At 40.6% G+C, this 21,968-nt stretch overlaps 3 protein-coding genes and 1 non-coding gene across 4 annotated transcripts; 2 read left to right on the forward strand and 2 right to left on the reverse strand.

Moving 5' to 3' along the window:
* The first annotated feature begins 2,904 nt into the window (after nucleotides 1-2,904).
* Nucleotides 2,905-10,748, forward strand: LOC102312393 (mitochondrial pyruvate carrier 2). The gene is made up of 5 exons (XM_005945073.3): nucleotides 2,905-3,244; nucleotides 7,180-7,220; nucleotides 7,625-7,709; nucleotides 8,275-8,386; nucleotides 9,692-10,748. Exons 1-5 carry the CDS (start codon nucleotides 3,151-3,153, stop codon nucleotides 9,738-9,740), a joined length of 381 nt encoding a protein of 126 aa, XP_005945135.1. The 5' UTR covers nucleotides 2,905-3,150; the 3' UTR covers nucleotides 9,741-10,748.
* Nucleotides 10,749-13,080: 2,332 nt separating this feature from the next.
* On the reverse strand, nucleotides 13,081-16,794 carry rpl24 (ribosomal protein L24). The gene is made up of 6 exons (XM_005945075.3): nucleotides 16,678-16,794; nucleotides 16,476-16,551; nucleotides 15,715-15,825; nucleotides 14,622-14,758; nucleotides 13,369-13,432; nucleotides 13,081-13,210 (listed from the first exon to the last, which is right to left on the reverse strand). Exons 1-6 carry the CDS (start codon nucleotides 16,680-16,682, stop codon nucleotides 13,130-13,132), a joined length of 474 nt encoding a protein of 157 aa, XP_005945137.1. The 5' UTR covers nucleotides 16,683-16,794; the 3' UTR covers nucleotides 13,081-13,129.
* Nucleotides 15,308-15,488, reverse strand: LOC121812102. The gene has a single exon (XR_006052869.1). It is a non-coding gene; the product is annotated as a small nucleolar RNA SNORA23 (small nucleolar RNA).
* Nucleotides 16,795-16,917: 123 nt separating the features above from the next.
* On the forward strand, nucleotides 16,918-21,709 carry cep97 (centrosomal protein 97). The gene is made up of 11 exons (XM_005945074.3): nucleotides 16,918-17,309; nucleotides 18,004-18,146; nucleotides 18,258-18,416; nucleotides 18,531-18,632; nucleotides 18,731-18,844; nucleotides 18,937-19,103; nucleotides 19,208-19,372; nucleotides 19,482-19,657; nucleotides 19,760-20,405; nucleotides 20,492-20,567; nucleotides 20,663-21,709. The coding sequence occupies exons 1-11, from the start codon at nucleotides 17,273-17,275 to the stop codon at nucleotides 21,149-21,151; spliced, it is 2,274 nt and encodes a 757-aa protein (XP_005945136.1). The 5' UTR covers nucleotides 16,918-17,272; the 3' UTR covers nucleotides 21,152-21,709.
* The last annotated feature ends 259 nt before the right edge of the window (nucleotides 21,710-21,968 follow it).

Genomic DNA, 21,968 nt, shown 5'->3' on the forward strand with positions numbered 1-21,968 from the left:
CCTTCTGTTTTCTCAGGGGACTCTGTTTCCACTGAGTGAAGACAGGCCTCATCAGTCTGCGTGGACACTGCATCTCCCTTCTCCACGGTTGTGTCCATTGCATCCACTAACATGGAACAAAGTTTCAACATGTCTTTCAGCAAAGTGGAAGGCAGCTCAGTGTTGCAGTACTCTGGGTTGAACTGCAGAGATTGCCACTGTGGTACAATTGTACCAAAAAAGTGGTCACTTAAGGACTTCCATGTTTCAACTGAGGTGTTACTGTGTGGAGTTGTCATGTTTAAGTTTGTATTACTATTTCTCTGACTCTGAAATGTAGAAGAGGAAATAAATTGTTGGCTGGTTGGAGTTGGACTAGGCATGTGTGCTCTTTGTAAACCAAATGCTTGGGAGTCTGGACGGCCCCTTTATATAGGTTTAAGCCCCGCCCACGTTCGGCTGCAGCCACTGTAACGTCATCCACTTCTCTTTGACGTTGAACCTTCAAAGGTTTGGGGGCGGGGTTTAAGCTAATCTCTGACACAGCTGCATGACATTTAAATGGCATAAACTATCAATTAGTGTGGATGGTAATTGTTCTTTTACTTTCATATTCCGTATGTTTTTCGGCATCTATCTCCGTTCAACTTAGAAAAACCATTCAACCTCTTCTTTTGGACATAACTGCCTGTATTTTTCTCATTTTTAACTTTTATATTTTTTAAATTATTCAACTTCCTTCAACAAATATTTATGATGTATTTCAATGGGGAAACCCTTCAAATCCTCATTCAAGTTACTCCCCTTTCAACTGTATCTACCTCCACATACGTTGACCTAGAGCCACCATTCAAACTTTTTAAAAAAAGCCAAGACATTGAACTATTCAACTGGTATTTATCTTTTCAATATTGTTTATACTTTTTCTTCAGCTCTACTTTAAGTTTCATGCCTTTTTTTCACCCATTTCAGAGTTTATAATGGTTGTGTATGGGACAAAATGTTGGAGGTTAGAATGAGACAGGTCAACTGCTAGAGTGGGAGCAGGGGGAAAATTTATCTTAAAATCTTCTCTTTAAACTGCTGCTATGTCCACAGCGTTTGCTCTACAGCCATCATTTTACCGTCAAAACGTAGCCATCGTTGTCCTCTTTCATCCAATGTTATTATTATTGTAATATATGTTATGGTTCTTTCATAAATTTCACCAATGCACACCCTCCTCACTACAACTCTTCCATAGAAACCAATGTTAAAATGGCTCCCAAAATTCATCTGAAAATCAGAAGAACAGGCTGTCTTTACACTGTCACTACATTTATAACAATCATATGACCCCCTATGAGCAAGCACTTTGGCGACAGTGGGAAGGAAAAACTCCCTTTTAACAGGAAGAAACCTCCGGCAGAACCAGGCTCAGGGAGGGGCGGCCATCTGCTGCGACCAGTTGGGGTGAGAGAAGGAAGACGAAATAAAGGACATGCTGTGGAAGAGAGCCAGAGATTAATAACAAGTATGACTCAGCAGAGAGGTCTATTAACACATGTTGAATGAGAAAGTTGACTGGAGAGGAAATACTCAGTGCATCATGGGAGTCCTCCAGCAGCCTATTGTAGCATTCCTGTGTTGATATTTCTTTTCAACCAGGGGGTTCATGAGCCTATTATTTTAAACTAGACTGGTTTTAACATTTACAACAAATAATTCTAATTTAGCCCAAATCCTGTGGGGAAACCTGTTCATAATGGCTTCATCTGCCCCTGGAGGCAATTTCCTTGCCTCTTTTATTTTGCTTATAGCGTGCAGAACCAAATCTTTAGTGAAGCTTTCAACAAGTTCTTTCTCTCACCCTCTCTCTCGCACTTTTTTTTCGATGCAAGGGGCAGTGTTGAGATTTTGTTACCTAGTGGCTACACAAGCCAGGAAGTACCAATGACCGAATTTGGTAAATAAACATTTTTTTATAATTATTGTTTGAACATATATGAGTGTTTGTGTATAAATACACAAACAATACACATATGCTTTCAATTGTGTAAGGAAGTTCAGTTAACACTAGCAACATGCTTTGTAGTGTGTATGTGCTTTGTCTCTAGGGGCCACCGTATATATTTATCTATAAACATATATAAATAAAACCACTTTTTTTGCATTAGTAATTCCTTTTGTGCATAATTTTATATTGTTGTTAATAATAAATTAATTACAGTAACAAAACAACCTGAAGTGCCTGTTGGCTATTGGGAGAGCCGGCACTTTTTAGTGAGTCGAGCTGAATGAGCCGGTTCTCTAAAAAGAGTCAGAATTTCCCATCACTAGTGTGGATAAGAGAAACTCTAAAACAAAATTCAAACTTCAATGTATATTGTTGAGTCATATTACTTAGGAAAAAGAACAGCTCCGAGAAATCATTAAAAGCTCCAAATTACCATAACATTCACGTCCATGATGAGTGCATCTTAATTTCTCACCACATCTGCACACATTTCAAGAAATCTCTGATCTTGTTTACCAAAGTTGCCAGCAACAAATAAATAAAAAATATGGGGAGGCGAAAGACTTTGCGCAGTAACGATATCTTCTGTGCATTAAATGTCTCATCACTTTTACAATATTATATGTGTAGTTCATGGCTGCACATTGGACAATTTATTGCACATATTGCACATTTATCTATCCTGTAAGGTTTTCCCCTCCTGTTAAACATTCTCTGGCCCTCAAGCATAAAATACAATATCTCATCATTACTATTTTCTTTAACCAGGCGTCTGGTCCAATGTTTCTTCCACTTGTTCTTACTTTTAGCTCCACCCAGTTGGCACAAACTGTGCCAATAACCTAACAGGCCTGTGTAAACCAATCACATCATGGGTATGACCGCAGTGCCCAATGAGAATAGCGCAAACCTATAGCCCCGCCGTCACGCGGTAGGTTGCATCGTACAGAAAGTCACCTCGTCGTGTCAGAGTGGGAGAAGCTACTGACAGTTAGCACCATTAGCAGCGGTCACAGTACCACCGGGAGAAGGTCGACAGCAGGATCCTCTCTGAGCCGTATCTAAATCTCACAAACAGCTTTTAAAGGTCTCTAGCTACTCGCCGAGCTTACCGTTTTGCGAGCTTGCTACTAAGTTTCCGCTCATCTCTCGCATTCATTATCAACACCTTCATCATGGCTGCGCTCAGAGCGTCCTATCACAGGATTTTGGACAGGATCGAGCACATGCTGCCCGCCAAGCTGAGACCTGTGTACAACCACCCGGCAGGTAAGACACAGTTGACCGTAATGAGTTTGTTTGGTATTGGGAGGTGGGTGACCGCAGCCGCCCTGTCCAGCCGTGATATGGGATGAGGATGCACTGACCTTTCTGCACCGCATCGTTCAGGGATCACAGTAGCAGCTCTTGCGCTGATGCCCGAGCTGCATGAAATTAATTGTGTTTGCGCTGTCAGTGTAATCTGTAACCTTCCGGGATAACGCGGGCTGAGCCAAGAACCTCGGTCTGTGGAGGAAGCCAAACCCACTTTCATTCAGTTTATCGAGTTCTAGGTGTTTAACTGTGCATTTCAATCAGTCCTTTATCACTAAACTATGTAGTCGCATGATAAGAAAAGTAGTATTGTGCCTCTGGAGAGTGACTATGAATGTAAGCCTGATTGGTTTCATATAGTTAAGGTTGGCTAAACAGAAGTTCATGCTGCTTCCTGGTCGTAACTTGGTTTTGAATAAATTAAGCCCAACTTGCACAAAAACTGATTTTCTTCTTTTGGTGGAAGGTCAAAATCTGTTTGATTGCAGAAGTAAAAAACCCGTTATGCTCTCTGCTACTTTTTTCTGTTCAGGCTTTACTTCTGTTATTTATCTACTTAACTGTGAATCACAGATATGTTCCATTCCATCTGAAATCAGAAATGCTGACTTCCAAGATGGAAGTTTCAGCTGGAATGCCCTCCAGTCAACTTAAAAGGTTGGCCTAATTTATGGTCCACCATTACAACAGTGGACAAAAAAATTAGTAAAACTTGGCTTGTGTACTGTAAGTGTTGTGTGTTTGTGACTTAATACACAGGGAACAGACCAAGCTCTATCTATGAACGTGCACTAGCTAGTGATGAATGAATTGCTCTACCTCGCAGGGTAGAAAAACAGATCCTCGCTTTTCCGGCTTTACAACCGGCAAGTTTTAAACTCAGGAGTGACACCATGCTCTGGCATAAAACTTCCGAGATAAATGGAACAGTGACCATGTCCTCCCAGCAGCTTGTTTGGCACTGCCTCAAAGAATAAGCAGCTGTCTCAACGTAATCCAGATGCAGCCAGCTGTTTCAGCAGCACCTCCTTATTTCAGTGCCGAATCTGCCATACTTACTCTTAAAATGTAATGCATGAGTTGCATGCATCAGGGCAGCTAAAGACCCTGTGGATTACTTCTATTTTTGAATGCGGTGTCCTCTTGTTACTGCTGCACATCATCTGAGCTTGGACAAAGTGGGTAATGTGCTCCTTCTTTGTGCTCAGGTATCCTGGATATGATCCTTGCTAAATCTGCAAATAAAACTGTTCTAACTTACTTTTTTGTGTGCCTGGTATCAAGCACAGCAGGGACACAAACACAGCTCACTTCAATCAAATCTATGCTCTGCACAGCTGAAATCCAGATTTTGGCACCCACTTGTTTTGTCCCCCGACAAATTTGCCACACAGCTAACTTAAAGGCCGTGCTGAGAAAGTTGGAGACAACAGTTTGTTCTTAAAGGGATTTGTTGGGGACAACATGATCACTGTTGTTTGTTTTTATCATGCTGGCTAACCTCTCAGAACAGACTAGATTTCCAGGAGCGTGGCCGTGCTGAGCAGAGTGAAGTAGGAGGTGTAGAATAAACTTGACTACTTTTAGATGCTCGATTATTCTTCTCAAGGGGACCCCCATAATTGGTAGCTCCATATTTCTATTTGACAGTTTTGGTGTTTTTTTGTTGTTTGTTTCTTTGTTTTGTTTTTAACGATTTAAAGATGACGATAAACTCTAAATAAAACCAGACCCAATAACAAATTTGGCCATGTCTATATCATCCTTATCCAGTGAGTTGCAATGCACACTGAACATTTCTGGTATTTGTGCACTCACCTCCCACTTTCCCTCATGAAGGTATATTTTGTCACTATTTATCAGTCAGGGTAGTATAAATACAGAAGAATCGCCTACGAGTATAACGCACTATAATTAAGCAGCAATGCCCTTCAGAACACTGTGCTAAAATCTTTAGCTCTCATTTGAAGCACAAACTAAACTGAAGGTGTTTCTCGTAAGTCTTGCTTATGTATTGAGGACACTTGATATTATCTAAAGGGATCTTGGTTAAGGAGTAACTAGTGTCACTGGTGATACTGGTCTTAGATTTGTCTGAGAAAGGGTACTGGAGCTCCGGGGTTGTCAAGGACAACTTTTCTGATCAGGTATGAAGGGGTGGAGACAAAAGCCAACTCCCTCAAAGATGATTGGCAGCCACAAACGCTCTAGTTTCTGTTTTGCCCCGCAGCACTGCCGGGAATGCTGATTCCAGACCAGCAGCTTTTCTTCACTGTGCTGTGGCTAATTAAGTCTTTGTGAGTCTCCTCCCAGTGGCTCACAGACACAGAGTGTCTGATCTGTGACACTCAGATCCATTGGTGTGTTTTTGATTTGAGCTTTTCACTCTTCCAGAGCTTGGATGTCTTAAGCAGGAAAAACTCAGTGAGCTCAAATACGAGCATTATATTTTGAGTGTTAACAGCCAGTGCTGTGATGTCCTGATCATCTGATGTTTTCTGTTGCTGCTTTCCAGTTCTGATGTAATAACGCCACGATTGCATCAGGGTTGTTGAGGTGGTGTTTGTTTGACAGGAGTTCAAAGGTGTAAAGGTATTGCTATTTTAAAAAAACAAAAAAAAAACTGTGGCAATGTTATCACATGGTCTTTTATTACATTAAGGACGGCAGCTAGTTGTTGCTTTCAGAATCTATTAATGTGCTGATCTCTGAATTGGTTTTGTTTATAAAGTGACATTTAAACTTGAAAACTGACCACCCAAAATATATGAAAGTATAGAAACAGAACAGAACATTTTTATTATCAATCCTCTTGACACAAATGATCTTTTTGTGAGCACAGAGAGTAAAAGTCAGCTTCACAGTATTTTCCTGTGGACAAAATGTGTAACGGTGATACTGTTGGTGATGAAAATCTCCAGACACCCCTCAATACAATGTTATTGCAGTACTACTCTCCAGTTACAAGGTTCTTGTGGTCTCTAACATTTTGCGATATGTTGAGTACTGCAGTAACTCATAGTGAGTTTAACAAATGTTTGTTAAATGCAAATTGTGTCAAAGTTTACCCTTTTCAATATCTGTTTTTAGTCAATAAGATAAAGTTGTGATTAAATCTGCCATAAGACAGTCGATCAGCCTGCAACTGAATGGGGTCAAGTTGGCAATTACACGCAGTTTGTTTCTGATAATACGGCAGTTAACTGCGATAAATCGTCAAACATCCCATATCTCCTGCTGACTGCATAGATAGAAATTCATATTGACCACTGCATTTACGCTCAGCAGCCTTCCTCTTCTATTGAAACATAAACAGAATGCAACTAGCTGGCAGCCAGTTGATGCTAGCAGGAACGTATTCAGAGTGATGGCAACATGTTAGCAGTTTCTGCATTTATAAATTAGACAGCGATTATTTGCAAACATTTGAAAATCAGAGTGGATTGAGCTGACAGCATCCTGCCTGAAAAAAGGCGACCTGTGCAATCGCCTTGCAGTCAGGAGTAGTCATGAGTGTGCGATGTCCTCAAGCTCTGGCCAACCAGCAACCACTTATGCCAGCATAAGTGTCTTATGTTTGCTTATTTAATACAAGTCTGCTCAATTAATAGGAGGGTGGTGCACGAGATGATGCAGTATCACTACCAAAATATAACACTTCTGTGCTGTAGCTATTTATTTATGTGTTTTTATTTTCCACCCCTCAACCACCAGTTTCTAAATGAGCTCAAACCTGGGTTGTCATTGTATAATTTTCTATAAGAGAAACAGCCTTCATATCAGGAGCTTTTATTTATCCTCAAATGTATTGTGTATGGTTAATACTGTGGGAAAGCTGGTTACCTCTGGAAAACTAAACGGTGTGATTTTATGTTTTGTTTTTTCTGTAGGTCCGAAAACTGTTTTCTTCTGGGCCCCAGTGTTTAAATGGGTAAGTGCACATTCACCCAGCTCGTAAGCCACAGCATAAAGTGCAGACAGACTTTAAAAATATGATTTATTTAAAACTGCTACCAAGCATGCCTTTATCCGCACCTCATCAGCAGACAGTCAGCAGTTAAGCCTCTTACCCTGTAGCTCGCACATTATCTGACACAAGTAGTTCCCTTGTTAACTCTTGACTCCTTCGGATGAAATTTGTCGCACGTGGCAGTTCTGTCAATAAGAAGATTGCGTTATTTGGATGTTTTTTTTTATTTTTTTTTATGGGTCTATAGTTATTCCAGAATATTTTATTTTTTAAAAACCTGTCACTACCACTGTGTGATTATTGGGATTCTCATTTAAAACTGACTGATCATTAATGGAGTAAATACATCAGTCTCTTCTCTACAGGGTCTGGTTGGAGCTGGTTTGGCTGATATGACTCGACCAGCAGACAAACTCAGTACCTCTCAGTCTGCAGTGCTGACGGCCACAGGTGAGACGACACCGAAACTCAAGTCGACTTCATAATGTGTCAGTTTGGAATAAACGCGTACGTACATCCAAATGGGTTTTGTGCGAGACAATGGACAGTTTAATGGAAAAGTTTCCCTGGTAAGTCTTTCTCTGGGGCTTTTGCAGAATATTCCCCTTGGGCAGAGTTCACAGCTGGTCGACACCTTTGAGTCTTCCTTTTCTTAATTTAGGGTTTTCAGTGAGTAAAAGGTTAACTGGAAACTTAATCCTGGTTTAAACTTTGAAAGAGGTAATGCATAGTTTGTAGTTCTTAAGCTCTGCCTTGAGTTGTTGTTGTACATTTCACATCTCGTTACTTGATCTCTCTGTTCAGTTTTCAGGTTTTTCCATATTCATTTTTTTTTTTTTAAACCAATCTGTGTTAAAGGTCGCCTGTTTTGTTCCACTTTTTTTTGCACTATGTCTCTTCAAACAAATCTTATCTGCGACTCTTTGGCCAAAACACAGACTCTGTCCTGAGGAGTGACCCTGGTGTACCATCAGTGTGCGTCACGTTCACTCCTCCTGTTCTGTTTCTCCATCAGGGCTCATCTGGTCCAGATATTCGTTGGTTATCATCCCGAAAAACTGGAACCTGTTTGCCGTCAACTTCTTTGTCGGCAGTGCCGGAGCCTCACAGCTTTACAGGATCTGGAGGTGTGTGAATGCACAGTAAATGATGTTTCTGCCAGTGGGTTACATGAGCTCATAATCACTGTTAGAAGCATTTTAAAGATTAGTTATAATAAGGAATGCAAGATAATTGCACAGTAGCCTTATGTAGAGTGCTTATTTCTTAATCATTGCTGATATGAAATCATGCAGGCACGTTAATGTTTGACCCTAGAGTGCTGTAGCTATAGTGAATGTATAATGTAGTGTAGTCTTCATGTGTGCTTTGCTTTCTAGTGTCAGCTGAACTCTATCAGGAGACAGTTCAATTACAACAAGTCAATATTTGTTAAGACCACCTTTATTCTTCAACACACACTGAACTCTCTTTGACAGCTTTCTTCTCATTTATCTAAGTAGCCTTCAGGAATAGTTCCCCAGGCTTTGTGAAGGATATTCAAATCTCTTCTTTGGACTGGGGAGGCCAGTCTGTACTTTTCTGCACTGTTATTAAATTTTGGCAAGATCTCCAACACCACTTGCTGAGACAGCAAAAACCTGTCTCAACAATGTTGAAAGACCTTCACAAAGTCTGGAGAACTATTGCTCAAGAGGACTTAAAAAAAATTACAGGAAAGTTTGGCTCATCGGAAACAAAAGTTTTTAAAAATGACTTGATTTGAGACTTTTGCACAGTAGTGTATCAGTCAAGTGATTCTTGGAATTCAGTTTTGCTACACAAACTAGTCCCTTCGCTGAGATGAGTTGCTGCTAAGTATTCATACCACTAGATTTTTAGTGTTTTAGTGAACATAGCTTCCCGGCACATCCACAATATCCCAGTTCAAGCCCAAGAGGAGACACGAAAGCCAGTCGGGGGGGGATCACAAGCTGTTGCACTCTTAGTGATGGTCCCATACCTGGACAAATGGGAGGGTTGTGTGAGGAAGGCATCCGCCGTTGAATCGGTGGATCCTTCCTCTGTGGTACTCCCTTGGGAAATAAGGGAGCAGCTGAAAGTATCTTTATTTGTATTCTAGAACTCTACCAAAGTAGCTTTGCACGATTTCTATATTTTATTTATTATTATTTCACATTCAGCTAGTACTTGATGCAGCACATCAGTTCATGGTCTCTCTGAAAGTTTGAGTTCCTGTCTCTTTAAGCCCCACTTTCATCTGATTGGTCAGTTTCTTCAGCAGACATCTGAGCTCACTGGGATTATTTTATAGTCCTTATCTGAAGCTTTGGCCATAGTTAACATGGAACACTATTTTTATTTAAGAGGCAATTTAAACAATGTTTTTGGTTTGTTTGTTTGTTTGTTTGTTTGTTTTAATCATCTAACAGGTACGAGCAGGATAAGAAGGCGGAGGCCAAACAGGCTGCGGAGTCCTGAGTGTATCGACGCTCCATTGCAGCGGACTAAAAGGGAGACTTCTTATCATCTCGACATCACACCATGCTGTCTCCATAACATCCATGCCATAATAACCATTGTTCTACCACATTAAGCCTGTTGTCCCTGTTGGAAATATGCACTTTTCTTAAAGTTTCACATTTCCTCAGGGTGTACTGAGGGAGGGAAGGAAAACAAAGCTTTTTTTTTTTTTTTTTTTAAACTGTAGTCAACACACGCTCAAGAATGGTCATCAACGCACAAATACTTCTTGTTCAACACGTTCTGTGATTGTACAGTGTTTAATTTAAGTTCATGCTTTATATCTTGCACACTTGCTGGGAGGTCTTTGCCTTTTCCATCATCGATTTTTCAGGTGTAGCAATCAGTACCTCAGGCAGACAATTCCCAAAAAAACGAAACATGTAACTCTTAGAGTTGTGTTGAACATGGTTTAAGGAATGTGTCCAGATGAAATTAAGGATGTCATCGCACTTAACCTTTTGATTTATTTATAATTTGATCATCATGTCCCGCTTGAGATCATTAAATTGTCATTGATTACTGTGTAACGATTTCTTCCATTTAATGACTTTAAATCTGTGTGAACTCAAAAGTTGATTTATGAATTACTTGATTAAAAATTTGCAGTCAAAACTGTATAGGAAGATACTGTTATTTTCTAATTGTGTTTCAGGAATACTTACCTAATGCAACATATTTAACCTCTGAAGCCTTGTCTTGATTGGTAGCACGTACTGACACGCTAACAGCGCTCTATTATCAAAATTGTTGTTCTGATGAAGGTGTTTTATAGTTTTTGTGTAACAATAATTATTTGAGGTCTTCCCATTGTATAAATTAACCCCTGACTAATTTAGCAATAATTAGTGCTAACAATTAATTAGACTGTTTGAACAAATGGCACTTTTGAGGATTGATCGTTATGGCTCTGTGATGACTGTCTAATGCTAATAAATATGGTTTGATGCCTACAGCTGATTTAAATTTTTAGCATTGACTAAGAATAATAAGAGATCAACATTTTTCCGCACTAACATCGCTTCACTTATTACAGTGCTCCTCTAAGAACAGCTGGAATGATGGGATCCACCATTTGTGGAGGAATGTATATTTCAGGGGCCACTGTATTAGGTATACCTGTTCAACTGCTCATCTAATCAGCCAATCACATGGCTAATTCTCAGTCCATTTTGGCATGTAAACATGGCCGACCTCACGAAGTTCAAACTGAGCATCACAATTTGGAAGAAAGGTGATTTAAGTGACTGTAAAGGAGGCGTGGTTTATTGAGTGCTAATCTACTGGCAATTTTCCTCAACCACCTCCAAGTTTTCGAAAGAAAATACCCAGTGAGCAGCAGTTCCCTGGGTGAAAATGCCTTTTTGATGTCAAAGGCGAATGGCCAGACTGCTTCCAGAAGGCAACAATAATTCAAATGAAACTCAAACAGCGTGACTAAAATTGGATGATAGACGACTGGAAACCTTTTTCTTAGCCTGCTGTGTCTTGATTTCTGCTGCAACATCCAGATAGTAGGGTCAATTTTGCTTAAACGACCTGAAAGCATGCATCCACCATGCCTTATATCCACACTTCTGGCTTTTGATGGTGTGATGGACCCCTTAGTACCAAGTGATCACTCTTTATAGCACCTGAGTAGTGTTGCTGACCATGTCTATCCCTATATGACCACAGTGTGTCCACCTGGCTGTCTCCAGCAGGATAACACTCGATGTCAGAAAGCTCAAATCGTGTCACAGTCACTAGACCTCAATCCAACACAAGAGTTGCATCATGGACGAATCTGCAGCAACTGTTTGACACTATCATATCAGCACGGACCAAAATGTCAGAGGAATGCTTCCAGCTCCAGTTCTGGAGACAAAATGAGATCCAACTATTTATGTGTACCTAATAAACTGTTTTCCGTTACTCAGGCAGCTCACTTTAAAGGCAAAAGATCACCCAGCATGAACATTTCCTTTTTCCACGTCTTTAACAGTAAAAAAATGTTTTGCTTATGTGAAAGTTCAGCTTTAAAGTATCACTTAAACCTAGTAAGCACTGAGGATCTTTGTTTCACATGATTAACATTTATTGAATAATAATTAAACTAATCAACATAACCATAGCTTAATTATTACAAAAGCAGCAGCCGTAAAAACTTGCAAATGTCCTTCAAACACTTGATCAGTCACTGAATCATTTCTGAGTCACCAGGAAGAGCTTTGCTCCATTTGTTTATCTGACTGCATAAAGGTGTGAGCTGGGGTCATCAGTATAAACACCTTTAATTGCATAAGATGAGCTCAGGTTGAGAGGTGATAAAGATGAAACAAAAACTCCCCCTTCTGTTTACACTGAACTACAACTCTGTAACAGCTTCGGAGCCGTGTGATGAAAGATTGAAGAAAAAAAAAAACACGTTTAGCTCTGTTTAAAGGCAAAGTTCTGTGTGGACAGCATTCAGTGATCTGAAAGAGATCACACACCCTGCACACCGGAGCCACTTTAGATCCCGCTCACCGGTGTTATTAGGCGTTTACAAAGGTCAGAGTAGGATGGCTATGAGGTCATTTAACCTTTTTGCCATTCAAAACAGGCTCAACAAATCTAATGAGTGAGGCAAGCCAAGTGCTAATCTAACTTAACATGTCTTTTCAGTTCATATCAGGTTATTTGTGGTAAATAATCTGAACATAATCTTATGTCTGTGTAGGTTATCAGTCATCCAGATCACAGTAGTCTCAGGAGCTTGGAAAGAAAGCAACTGGACTTTAACGTTTAGTGAAGATGTTTTTGGGATTGAAGTAGCCTCATGGATGGAGGTGAAATTTTTTCACAAAACAAAGTCCTTTCCTTCAAAGCTCCTGAGACTACCTGAACAGATTGTTTGAAATGAAGCAGGAACAGTGGTAGTCCTGACAATAGCTCTGTTCCAATTATGCACCACTAAACCTAATGAGATCATTACTGCTATTTGTATTTACACCCATGTCTTTCCTGTTACAGGTTAACCTGGCTGCTGGGGTAAAATCTTTAGCACCATCCTGACACCACAAGCTACTTTCAGCTGTCCAGTTATTTCCCAGGAGTCACCCAGTTAATGCTGAATGTCCTTCCTGCCACAACACCAAAAGAGTTTGTCCACGACACTATGATGGTCCCGTCATGTTGAAACAAAATATTCAAATACTGTAATTCATGGAACTTGGAAATGAGGCTCATTGTCACAAAAATAAATTTAAATACATAAACGTTGGGCTGCCTGGGCTTCAGTAAAGTTGTCAAATAAATACGAAAATCAGAGCATAAATGTTGGTCAACCAAAATTTTTATTCACAACCATAAACAGCGAGTCAGGTTTAGCGTTTTCCACCGACACGAGGTGCGCTGACCTTCATGGGCTTGGCGATCTTGGGTTTCTGTGCAGCCTTGGCAGCGGCCTACAGGAGAAGAAAATCAACTAAGTTCTTGCACAAAGAAAAACTTTGAATTAAGTTGCTGAATAATCGAGTGAAGCCTGAAGAGCATGCAGTGGGGAAACTAAAAACTTGTTTTGACATCTTATTGAATAACTTCAACACAGAGCACTGGCTCTTACCTTTGCAGGTGCTGCAGCGGGCTTCTTGGCAGCCTGCTTTGCCTTCTTGGCCTCCTTGGCAGCTCTGACAGAACAAAGAGAACCAAATTTAGTCCAAACCAATCAAAGTGACCAAAAAAATTAAAAACAACAACAATTTCTTTATATAATTTTTTAATGTATGTATTTGAATACTTTATTTTTAACTTGAGCATTGGTTGCTCCTCATGACCTCAGCCCTTTTTGCGCCACTCACTGTGAGAAACATGCTTTATAATCGTATTTTATTATGACTGGAATAACAAAGTGAACTTGAAGTACTATTAAAGTGTTCACTGTAGTAATTATTTACAGTGACTGATTACACTGACAGGCTGATCAGAAGCTGTTTTTACTGAATATTTCCAATGAATGATTAAGTGTTGCAACTCTAAAGACTTCCTCATTTTCTTGGACTAGAATACCAACAACTTTAAAAAAAACAATCTAAAGATGGTGGCAGCATCAGTATTTTCTTGTTTTTAATAACATTAAGCTTAAATACAGCATGTTTGTGATCAGTTCAGGTTCATAGGTGCAGCTGTTCTCTCATGCAGGAGTTCATATTGGGGGTTTTCTGACTGTTCGGTGAGTGTTTAAAGGACCAGAAGCATTCAGAGACTTTTGCTAATATCACTCAGTAATGTTAGATGTGCTCTTTGATGATAAAACTAATCCTGAAGTAATGAATATCAGGAATTTCAGTGTCTAGTGTAGCAGCAGAGTGGGCTCAGTCTGCAGAATAGAATTAAATCAGGAAGTGCTGCAACACCCTGTAATTCACTTTATTTTAATTATGCTGAAGCAAGCCCCAGATTAATGTTCACTCAGATTATATTTGACTGCTGTGTTTGTGTATCAGCTAAGCCTGCAGGGGGAAACAAAGAAAATCATTTGTTTCTTGCTGTGTTACTATGAAAAGTCCCTGCAGTCAGCGTTTCTCCCTCAATGCCCTCATAAAGGCACTCCTGTTTTATTAAATTCTAGTTTTTTTTTAATGAAAACTAACACAATTAAATCTCATTCTTAAAAATATGAAACCAATAAAATGCCCAATGCAACCTCTGGGCAAGTCGGCCAATATCGTCTACACTGGATTCTAATCCAACCCTTCTTTATTCCGAATAATACTCTGACACAATTTTATCACCTTCAAGATCACAAGACTAAAAAAAAAAAGACCAAAAAAAGAAAAGAAAAAAAAGAGAGGTACACAGGGTACTTTGTCCTCTTACCTGATGGCCTGCTCCCTCTGGGCCTTGCGGACCTCGGGCTTCTGGTTCCTCTTGGCCATGATCTCAGCCAGGGAGGCGCCAGTGATGGCCCTCGTGAATTTCACTGCACGGCGGGTACGCTTCTTTGCCACCTCTTCCTGTTAAAAAAATAAAAAAATAAAAAAATACATTGGTTTACTTAAAAAAAAATAATGGTTTTTCATGTTCACATGAAGAATAGAAGACAAACCTGTTAATCACAAAGAAATGAGTGGCTAATCTATCTGAAAGGAAATGTGTCTACATATTTACTCTAGTCAACACCTCCAAAGGGGTGGTTGCAGTCATAAATGAACAGTTATTAACCAATTTTCTCAAACTGCCATCTAAGGCATGGCAAAATCAGTATTAAAGCATGTGTCTAGCCATCCAACAAGTCAGTTTTGCGTGTTTTCTGATGCATCACCATCCATAGGAACCGTAACAGTCAACAGCTGTAACCATGAAAATCTAAACTCCTGAGATAAATTGAGTAAAATACATTGTCATGCTACAGCAATGGTGAGTAACAGAAGTTTTAATAACTCAGCATATTGTAAACAAAAGACATTTCTTATGTTTGCCTTTAAATTTCACAAAGCCAACACCAAATCCTTGAACTACTTTAACAGGACTACACACAATCCATCCACAGGTAGCAACTGTCAGCATGTTGGAGAGTTTGGAGGCTGACCGATGAGAATATGTCTGCAAAGACGTCAAAGGCCAGTACTATGATCTCCAGATATTCTGTGGCTGCAGGTGTGGAGTGAGCGCTGCTGCTCAGTCTGCAAAACACAGTTGAGCAACAACACGTAACACGGACCAACACCGTGCACACCATCCACCCGCAGCCAGTCTGATGTATAAATTGGAGCTTGAGTAAATGTGACGATCTTCTTTTATATCTAATAGCTAAGATTAGTTTATCTGTTTCACAAATGACCAGTATCAACACAGCAATTAACTGCTGGACCCACAAAGTCTGTCTGCCATGGAAAAATAGCTACATTTTCACTTCAGCCTCCTTGTAAACAAATATAAATGATGAACTCATATACAGGATTGTACTTACAGACTGGCCCTTCTTGTGCTTGCGTCTGTACAGCACAGTCCAGTTGATCTGTCTGGGGTTCCTCTTGGCCAGGAAGGCAGACTCGCACTTGGCATTCAAAAACTGGAACACCTAACAAAGACAAAAATAAATAATTAAATAACCGAATGTTACTCATGTCTGCCTTTAATTACGACAATTACACCCTGTACTATCCACCTGAGCTACAAACTGACTTTGGATGCTGACAGCAGTCTGTCATATGTGACAAAACTGAATCTAAAGCACACCTTGCATTGTGGAACTGTTCACAAGTATCATAAACTTGATACATAACGAAATTTAACTGCATTAATTATAAGTAGTAGGCAACAGCTCAGGACAGAGCCACATTTTGAGTGAAGCTACATACTTATGCATCTTGTTTTCTCCTAGATGTACTTACACAAATAAATGACACTTTATCTAAAACCCCTGTAGGCTCTTTTCAGAACAAGTCACAGTCAACAGAGCCTATAGGTCTCTATGACTGTTATCTATCATAATACTATCGCAGTCAAATACACCCGTGTGGCTGAACCTAAAAATGCTATCGTTTAGCTGCTAACATTAGCGGGTTATACAGGACTCAATTGGGCCCGTTGTGAGTGTGTCTTTCAATAGACAAATTTTAAATCACATTCACAGGGGATATTTAATGCTGAGCCGGTAAAGTGATCTTCATAAAATAGTTTTGGGACAGAGCGAGAAGAAACCGGTGTCGGACTTTGCCAGCTAGTTACCTTCCCGTCTATCCTGGCGTATCGGCGGCCATGGCCGGGGTATATTTTATACCCGCTGAAACTGCACAACTCGACCCTGAAAACGACAAATACAGATCATCAGCGAAAGAGAACCGTACATAGTTTCTTTCAATGTACTTATCATCCTTAAAATATTTATTTAAATACTGAGATGGCATTTGATAGCATTGCATACACTCACTTCATGATGGCTACGAGAGGGCACAAAACCGGAAAGAAAGATGACGGATGCGGAAACGGAATATACTGACCACGAGATTGATATTTGTGAACAAATTTAAAAATTCTGACCGTTAATGTTTCAGTAATGCTTTAAAATCAGTGAACCTATACGATATATTTTTTTCTATTATAAAACTATATTAGTCAAATTTATACATTGACCAGCAGCACAATGGTGACGTCACATTTAGACGGTTGCCTAGCAAGCAATTAGCTAGCTGCTCTTGGCTTAATAATACAGAACAGCAATGTATTAAACACTCTAAAATGAAATATGAGATAACTATGGTCACTTCAGACGCATTTTTCCTATTAACGTTAATGTTTCCCTTCTTTATTCTTTGCTTAAATCTGGCTGGCGCGTTTCAGCAACCTTAGCGCGCTGTAGGATAATTGTAGTCTTTTCGACTTCCATAGACGCAACGTTGCAAGGGGCGAGACATCCTTTATGAACTACAAATCCCAAAGCCCCTCGATTACGCAGTTTGACAACACACAGACGCTTCTTGTCTTTCCTACTACAGCTAACGCTAGCTGTGGTCTGGGTCGATAGGATGGGTGTATCAGATTTACAGTTTGATAGAAATGCTGGTAAGTAGTCGGTCATCTATTTTAGTCAAACATATTAATATTCCTTTGAAAGGTAGCCCATAGGAAGATGTTTCTCACCGGCGGAGGTTAACGGGAGAACACTACAGAGTGCTGTCGTTAGCTAGTTCACCTTTCATGAGCATTAAAACATCACGCGTCAGTCCTTTTCTGGCATATTTGTAAATTAAGTTTTAGCAAAGTTTTCCGAAACCTTAAACATGAAACCAGGTTGTCTGGGACAAATTTAGGTTCTGCAGGTGTTGACAGACAGGCACACTGGGCAGAGGCTTGATTTCTTGACCTTCTTAGCCTTCAAATGACAGTGATCAATAGAAGATTATGTAAACTAATTCAGGGGACTTGCCAGAAACTGTAACTAAGATTTTTATTTTATTTTTTTTGCATGGTAGGTTGCTAGTTGTTACAGTTCTATACCCATTCATAAGCTATTATAGTAGTCTGGGTAGCCCATAATTAACCCATCACCACCCTCTAGTAGAGTACAAGAGGGATAGCCTACAAAAACTGACCAAAATTTGTGATTTGGGAAAAAGGTTCAGGTTCAAGATAAGCCTAATGCTGTTGACTTATGAGATATACTTAATGTGCATGACTGATTTCACAAGATATCTTTATGGAAAACCAAGACCCACATTGTGCTTTTTAAGTCTGCTGAATCTCTTTATCCTGCCAGGACCTGTGGTGGATCTTTCAGCCCGAGGTATGCAGAAGTTGGAGCCCAGTTTCACCTGCTCAGAAGACACTCACACTCTCATCCTGGACGGGAACAACATCATGAAGCTGGACCACCTAGAAAGGAATCCAGGCCTTCAGCAGGTAACAAACCCTTTAGTTTAAAAATTTCTACATAATCTCCCCAGCCATTAGAGTCCAGATACCACACACCAGTTCATGATTTGATGTCTTTTCTTTCTTTTCCTTCTTTAGCTGTCTGTAGCCAGTAATCGTCTGGTGAGAATGATGGGTGTGTCTCGGCTGACAGAGTTGAGAGTCCTAAATCTTCCCAATAACAGTATAGGCTACATTGAGGGGCTGAGAGATCTGCCTCACCTAAAGTGGCTCAACCTCTCTGGCAACAATATTAAGGTGAGGACATGAGATATTTTAACATCCTTTACACAGATCCTGTAATTTACTGACAGCAAATTCAGTCCATGTGTAATGACAAATATTTAATCCACTGTGCAATCTTTCACACAGGTCATTGAGCAACTTAACAACTGTGTCTCTCTTCAACACTTGGATCTGTCTGACAATAACATATCTGCCATTGGTGATCTGACCAAACTGGTGGCACTAAAGGTCAGTGTGCTGAGACCTCTAAATATATGCTCAGACTAGCCCTATATTAATGGTATTGTTGATTTTCTTGACGGCATCATTTTCTGTCAATGTTGCAGACTCTGTTACTTCACGGAAACAGCATCACAACACTCCGAACTGTCCCCGCTCACCTTCCTGCCCAATTATCTATTCTCTCCCTGGCAGAAAATGAGATTAGGGATCTTAATGAAGTAATTATGTTCTCCCTTATTTAATACAGTCACACTGGTTATATTAAAATTACCTAATATTACTATGACTGACTATAAACTGATTACTCCAGATGTCATACCTGGCGCCACTTCATGAGCTGGAGCAGCTGTCCATCATGAGCAACCCTTGTGTTATGGTGACCCCATCTCTGCCTGGTTTCGACTATCGGCCATATGTCATGAGTTGGTGCCTGAGCCTGAAGGTCCTGGATGGCTATGTAGTGACACAGAAAGAGGGGTGTGTATATTCTCGTGCTAAATATCATCAGTACAAAAGTATCAGAATGCCTGAGTGTCTTTTTTTTTTGTCTTTTTTGCTGTGTGTTATTGTTAAATTTACAGTCTGAAAGCTGAGTGGCTCTACAGTCAGGGCAAAGGTCGCTCATATCGACCAGGGCAGCACATTCAACTGGTTCAGTACCTGGCCACTGTCTGCCCTGTGACGGCATCACCTGCCCTGGAGACAGCTGAGGATGCCAAATTGGAGAAGATTCTCAGTAAACAGAGGTTGAAATCTTAATATAGATAAACTGCAAGGGAAAAAAAATCATTACCCAGTATCCACTTCTTGGTCATGGTAGCACACATCATTCTTAATCCTTCATAACTGTCTCAGGTTTCATCAGAGACAACTGCTGGAGGAGACCCGGGGAGGCTGTCGCAGTCCTCCTCGACCAACTCACCTTGATGTGGAGAGTCACAGTCCGTCACATAGAGTTCCACAAGGGGGAGCCAGAGAGTTGAAGAATATCACTGTGCCTGGACCAGCTGTTCCATCAGTCCCGCAGACAGGTAAGAGGGCTGCCTGCCTGGCACCCTGGTCCAAGACCAGTGAGAATCATGTATTTGAATTAGGTTGTAGTACTAATCGTTGATTTGTCTGCTCTCCCGTAGAGCCAGTTGTTCGGTTTAACACCTGGGTGAGCTCTGACTCTTCCAATCCGTCACTGCCCATAGTATGTCGCCCAAGGCTCAGCGAGGAACAAATTTATTTGGAGGATGTGCAGACAGGTGAGGACAAACTCAACAGTAGCATGCTTTCCTCAGAGTCCACCTTCATCCCCTTCACATCTGATCTGGAGCCACGATTGACCCACTCTGACAGCGAGGACGAGACAGAGACATTCGAGCCAGATTCCCTGGCACCAAAGCACCCAGCGCAGTCCAAAAAGCAAAACACCAACAATCCACAGCATCCACCCACAGTAGAGCAGCACGAGAGAAAGACGCTTGAAGGAGAAGAAGTTATTTCTGCTACAGATTCAACATCTAGTGGATTGCTAGGAGTCAGAGTTAGCACTCTACAGAATGACCTAGATAGTGATTTTGTTAAAGCTGAGGTGAAAGAAGCTCAGAAGCAGGAAGAAGTTGAGAGTAAATCAAGTGCGACAGAAGCAGACAGAGCTGCAATTAAAATACAGTCCTGGTGGAGAGGCCATTACACGCGGTGCTGTCACCCCATGGCCAGAGAGGTGCGCAGTGAAATCCGTCTACGCAGGATGCAGGAACACATCCTCTTCCTGTCTGAGAAGTTGGATCAGTAAGTGACCGACAAGCAGCACTGGTGATACTCTTTCTGCAATGCATAGGTGTTAATCAGTGACAGTGAATCTGGTTTGTTTGCAGTGTGCAGAAGCAGTATGAGGAGGAGAGGCTGCAAAGGCTCGTTCAGGAGGAAGCTTTGAAGTTTCTATGGAAAGAGGTAGTTTCTGTTTAACATTGTAAGATATGTATAAAATTGTTTCAAGAAATCTGTCCATAAATTCATAGTTTACGTTTTGTGTGATTTGTGTGTAGTTCCAGGCTATGCAGCAGTGGAAGCAGTCTGTGGAGCAGCAGCTGGCAGTCGTTACGCAAGCCGCCACCCCTGCTCAGATCTCATCCCCTGGACTTTGCAAGGCCACCCCACCCGTTGCTTCCAGTACCACCAACCCACCCAGCACAGATGTCTCCTTCCCAGACTCTGGCTTCCAGTTGACTTGCGATCAGCAGGTGGCGCAAGAGGACAGCTTCCTGAGCAGTGGGACAGCAGACTCTCTGAAAACAGTGCGAGCGCTAAGCCCCGTTTGTAGTGGCCTCGCTAATGGCAGTGATGGAGCAGACAGTGCAGACTGCAGCCTGCTGGAGCAATATCTGTCCTCTGTACAGCAGAGGGAGGAGGCAGAGGAGGCAGTTAGCGATAGAACAGAAACGCCACAGCCGTCCTCACCGGCATCACCCAGCAAGGTGGCACAGACTAGCTCCCCCATGGGGAAGGCAGCAGAATCAGCTCCTGGCTCTACCTGAGAGTCCTCACCCGTTAGAAAACTGTATAGAACCACTGACTGAGTGTGTGTAAATTAACACTGAGCATAAGCTTAGAGACAGATCTTTCTCTGCAGTCATCTTAATTAATAACCCAGAAAACAGTGGTCTTAGCTCTAAAACCAGATTGAAACAAGTACAGTCCTCTGAATGTAGCTCTAGTGCTTTTTTATACTCCAAAACTTTGATCCGTTCTTTTATTAATGAACATTTTCCTCTCTGTGTAAAGACACTGAATGTGATGTAACTTAAGAAGGTATCAGTAAAGTGAAAGTAGAGGTTACTACCTCTGCCTACTAAGACAGACATGTTGTGACCTGTTACTTCTACTGTTTGGAAAAGTAGAAGTTGCTGTGTTAAAGAAATGCACTTGTAACGACACATATGCTTTACTATATATCTCTGTTGTTCCAACCAGTGTGGATGGCTGGCCTGCTTTGTATTGACTGCAGGTCAGCATTAACTGATAATCAACAGAAAAATGTCATGTATCCCTATCTTGTGAAAAATGTAAATAAATATGTACTTATAATTTTCTAATTTCTATCTACTTTTCATTTTTATAATGTCTTATTTAAAGTTATTCTCATTATTGTGTGATTATTTATTAGATTTTTAACAAATCAGTGTAAATTAATTTACACTAATTCCAGTTCATTAAAATAATCTGTTATACCTCATAGCTATAATGCAAGTACAGATAAATAGATACTTTATTGGTCTCAAGGGAATTTTTGTGCTACAGTGGCTGGATAAAGAATAAAAACAGTATAGTGTACAATAACCAAAAGTAAAGTAA

This window comes from Haplochromis burtoni, unplaced genomic scaffold (assembly GCF_018398535.1).
Source record: "Haplochromis burtoni strain Fernald_Lab_line unplaced genomic scaffold, NCSU_Asbu1 Contig_432, whole genome shotgun sequence".
Classification (NCBI taxonomy): Eukaryota; Metazoa; Chordata; class Actinopteri; order Cichliformes; family Cichlidae; genus Haplochromis; species Haplochromis burtoni.

Excerpts from the sequence above, each read along its gene's own strand:
- LOC102312393 (XM_005945073.3), top strand. The coding sequence starts at position 3,151 with ATGGCTGCGCTCAGAGCGTCCTATCACAGGATTTTGGACAGGATCGAG. Across the intron at positions 7,710-8,274 it reads TGCAGTGCTGACGGCCACAG|GGCTCATCTGGTCCAGATAT; the intron begins GTGAGACGACAC and ends TTTCTCCATCAG. Across the intron at positions 8,387-9,691 it reads CAGCTTTACAGGATCTGGAG|GTACGAGCAGGATAAGAAGG; the intron begins GTGTGTGAATGC and ends ATCATCTAACAG.
- rpl24 (XM_005945075.3), bottom strand. Across the intron at positions 14,759-15,714 it reads AGCACAAGAAGGGCCAGTCT|GAAGAGGTGGCAAAGAAGCG; the intron begins GTAAGTACAATC and ends TTTTTTTAACAG. Across the intron at positions 13,211-13,368 it reads CCGCTGCAGCACCTGCAAAG|GCCGCTGCCAAGGCTGCACA; the intron begins GTAAGAGCCAGT and ends CTTCTCCTGTAG.
- cep97 (XM_005945074.3), top strand. The coding sequence starts at position 17,273 with ATGGGTGTATCAGATTTACAGTTTGATAGAAATGCTG. Across the intron at positions 18,417-18,530 it reads TCTCTGGCAACAATATTAAG|GTCATTGAGCAACTTAACAA; the intron begins GTGAGGACATGA and ends TCTTTCACACAG. Across the intron at positions 20,568-20,662 it reads TGAAGTTTCTATGGAAAGAG|TTCCAGGCTATGCAGCAGTG; the intron begins GTAGTTTCTGTT and ends ATTTGTGTGTAG.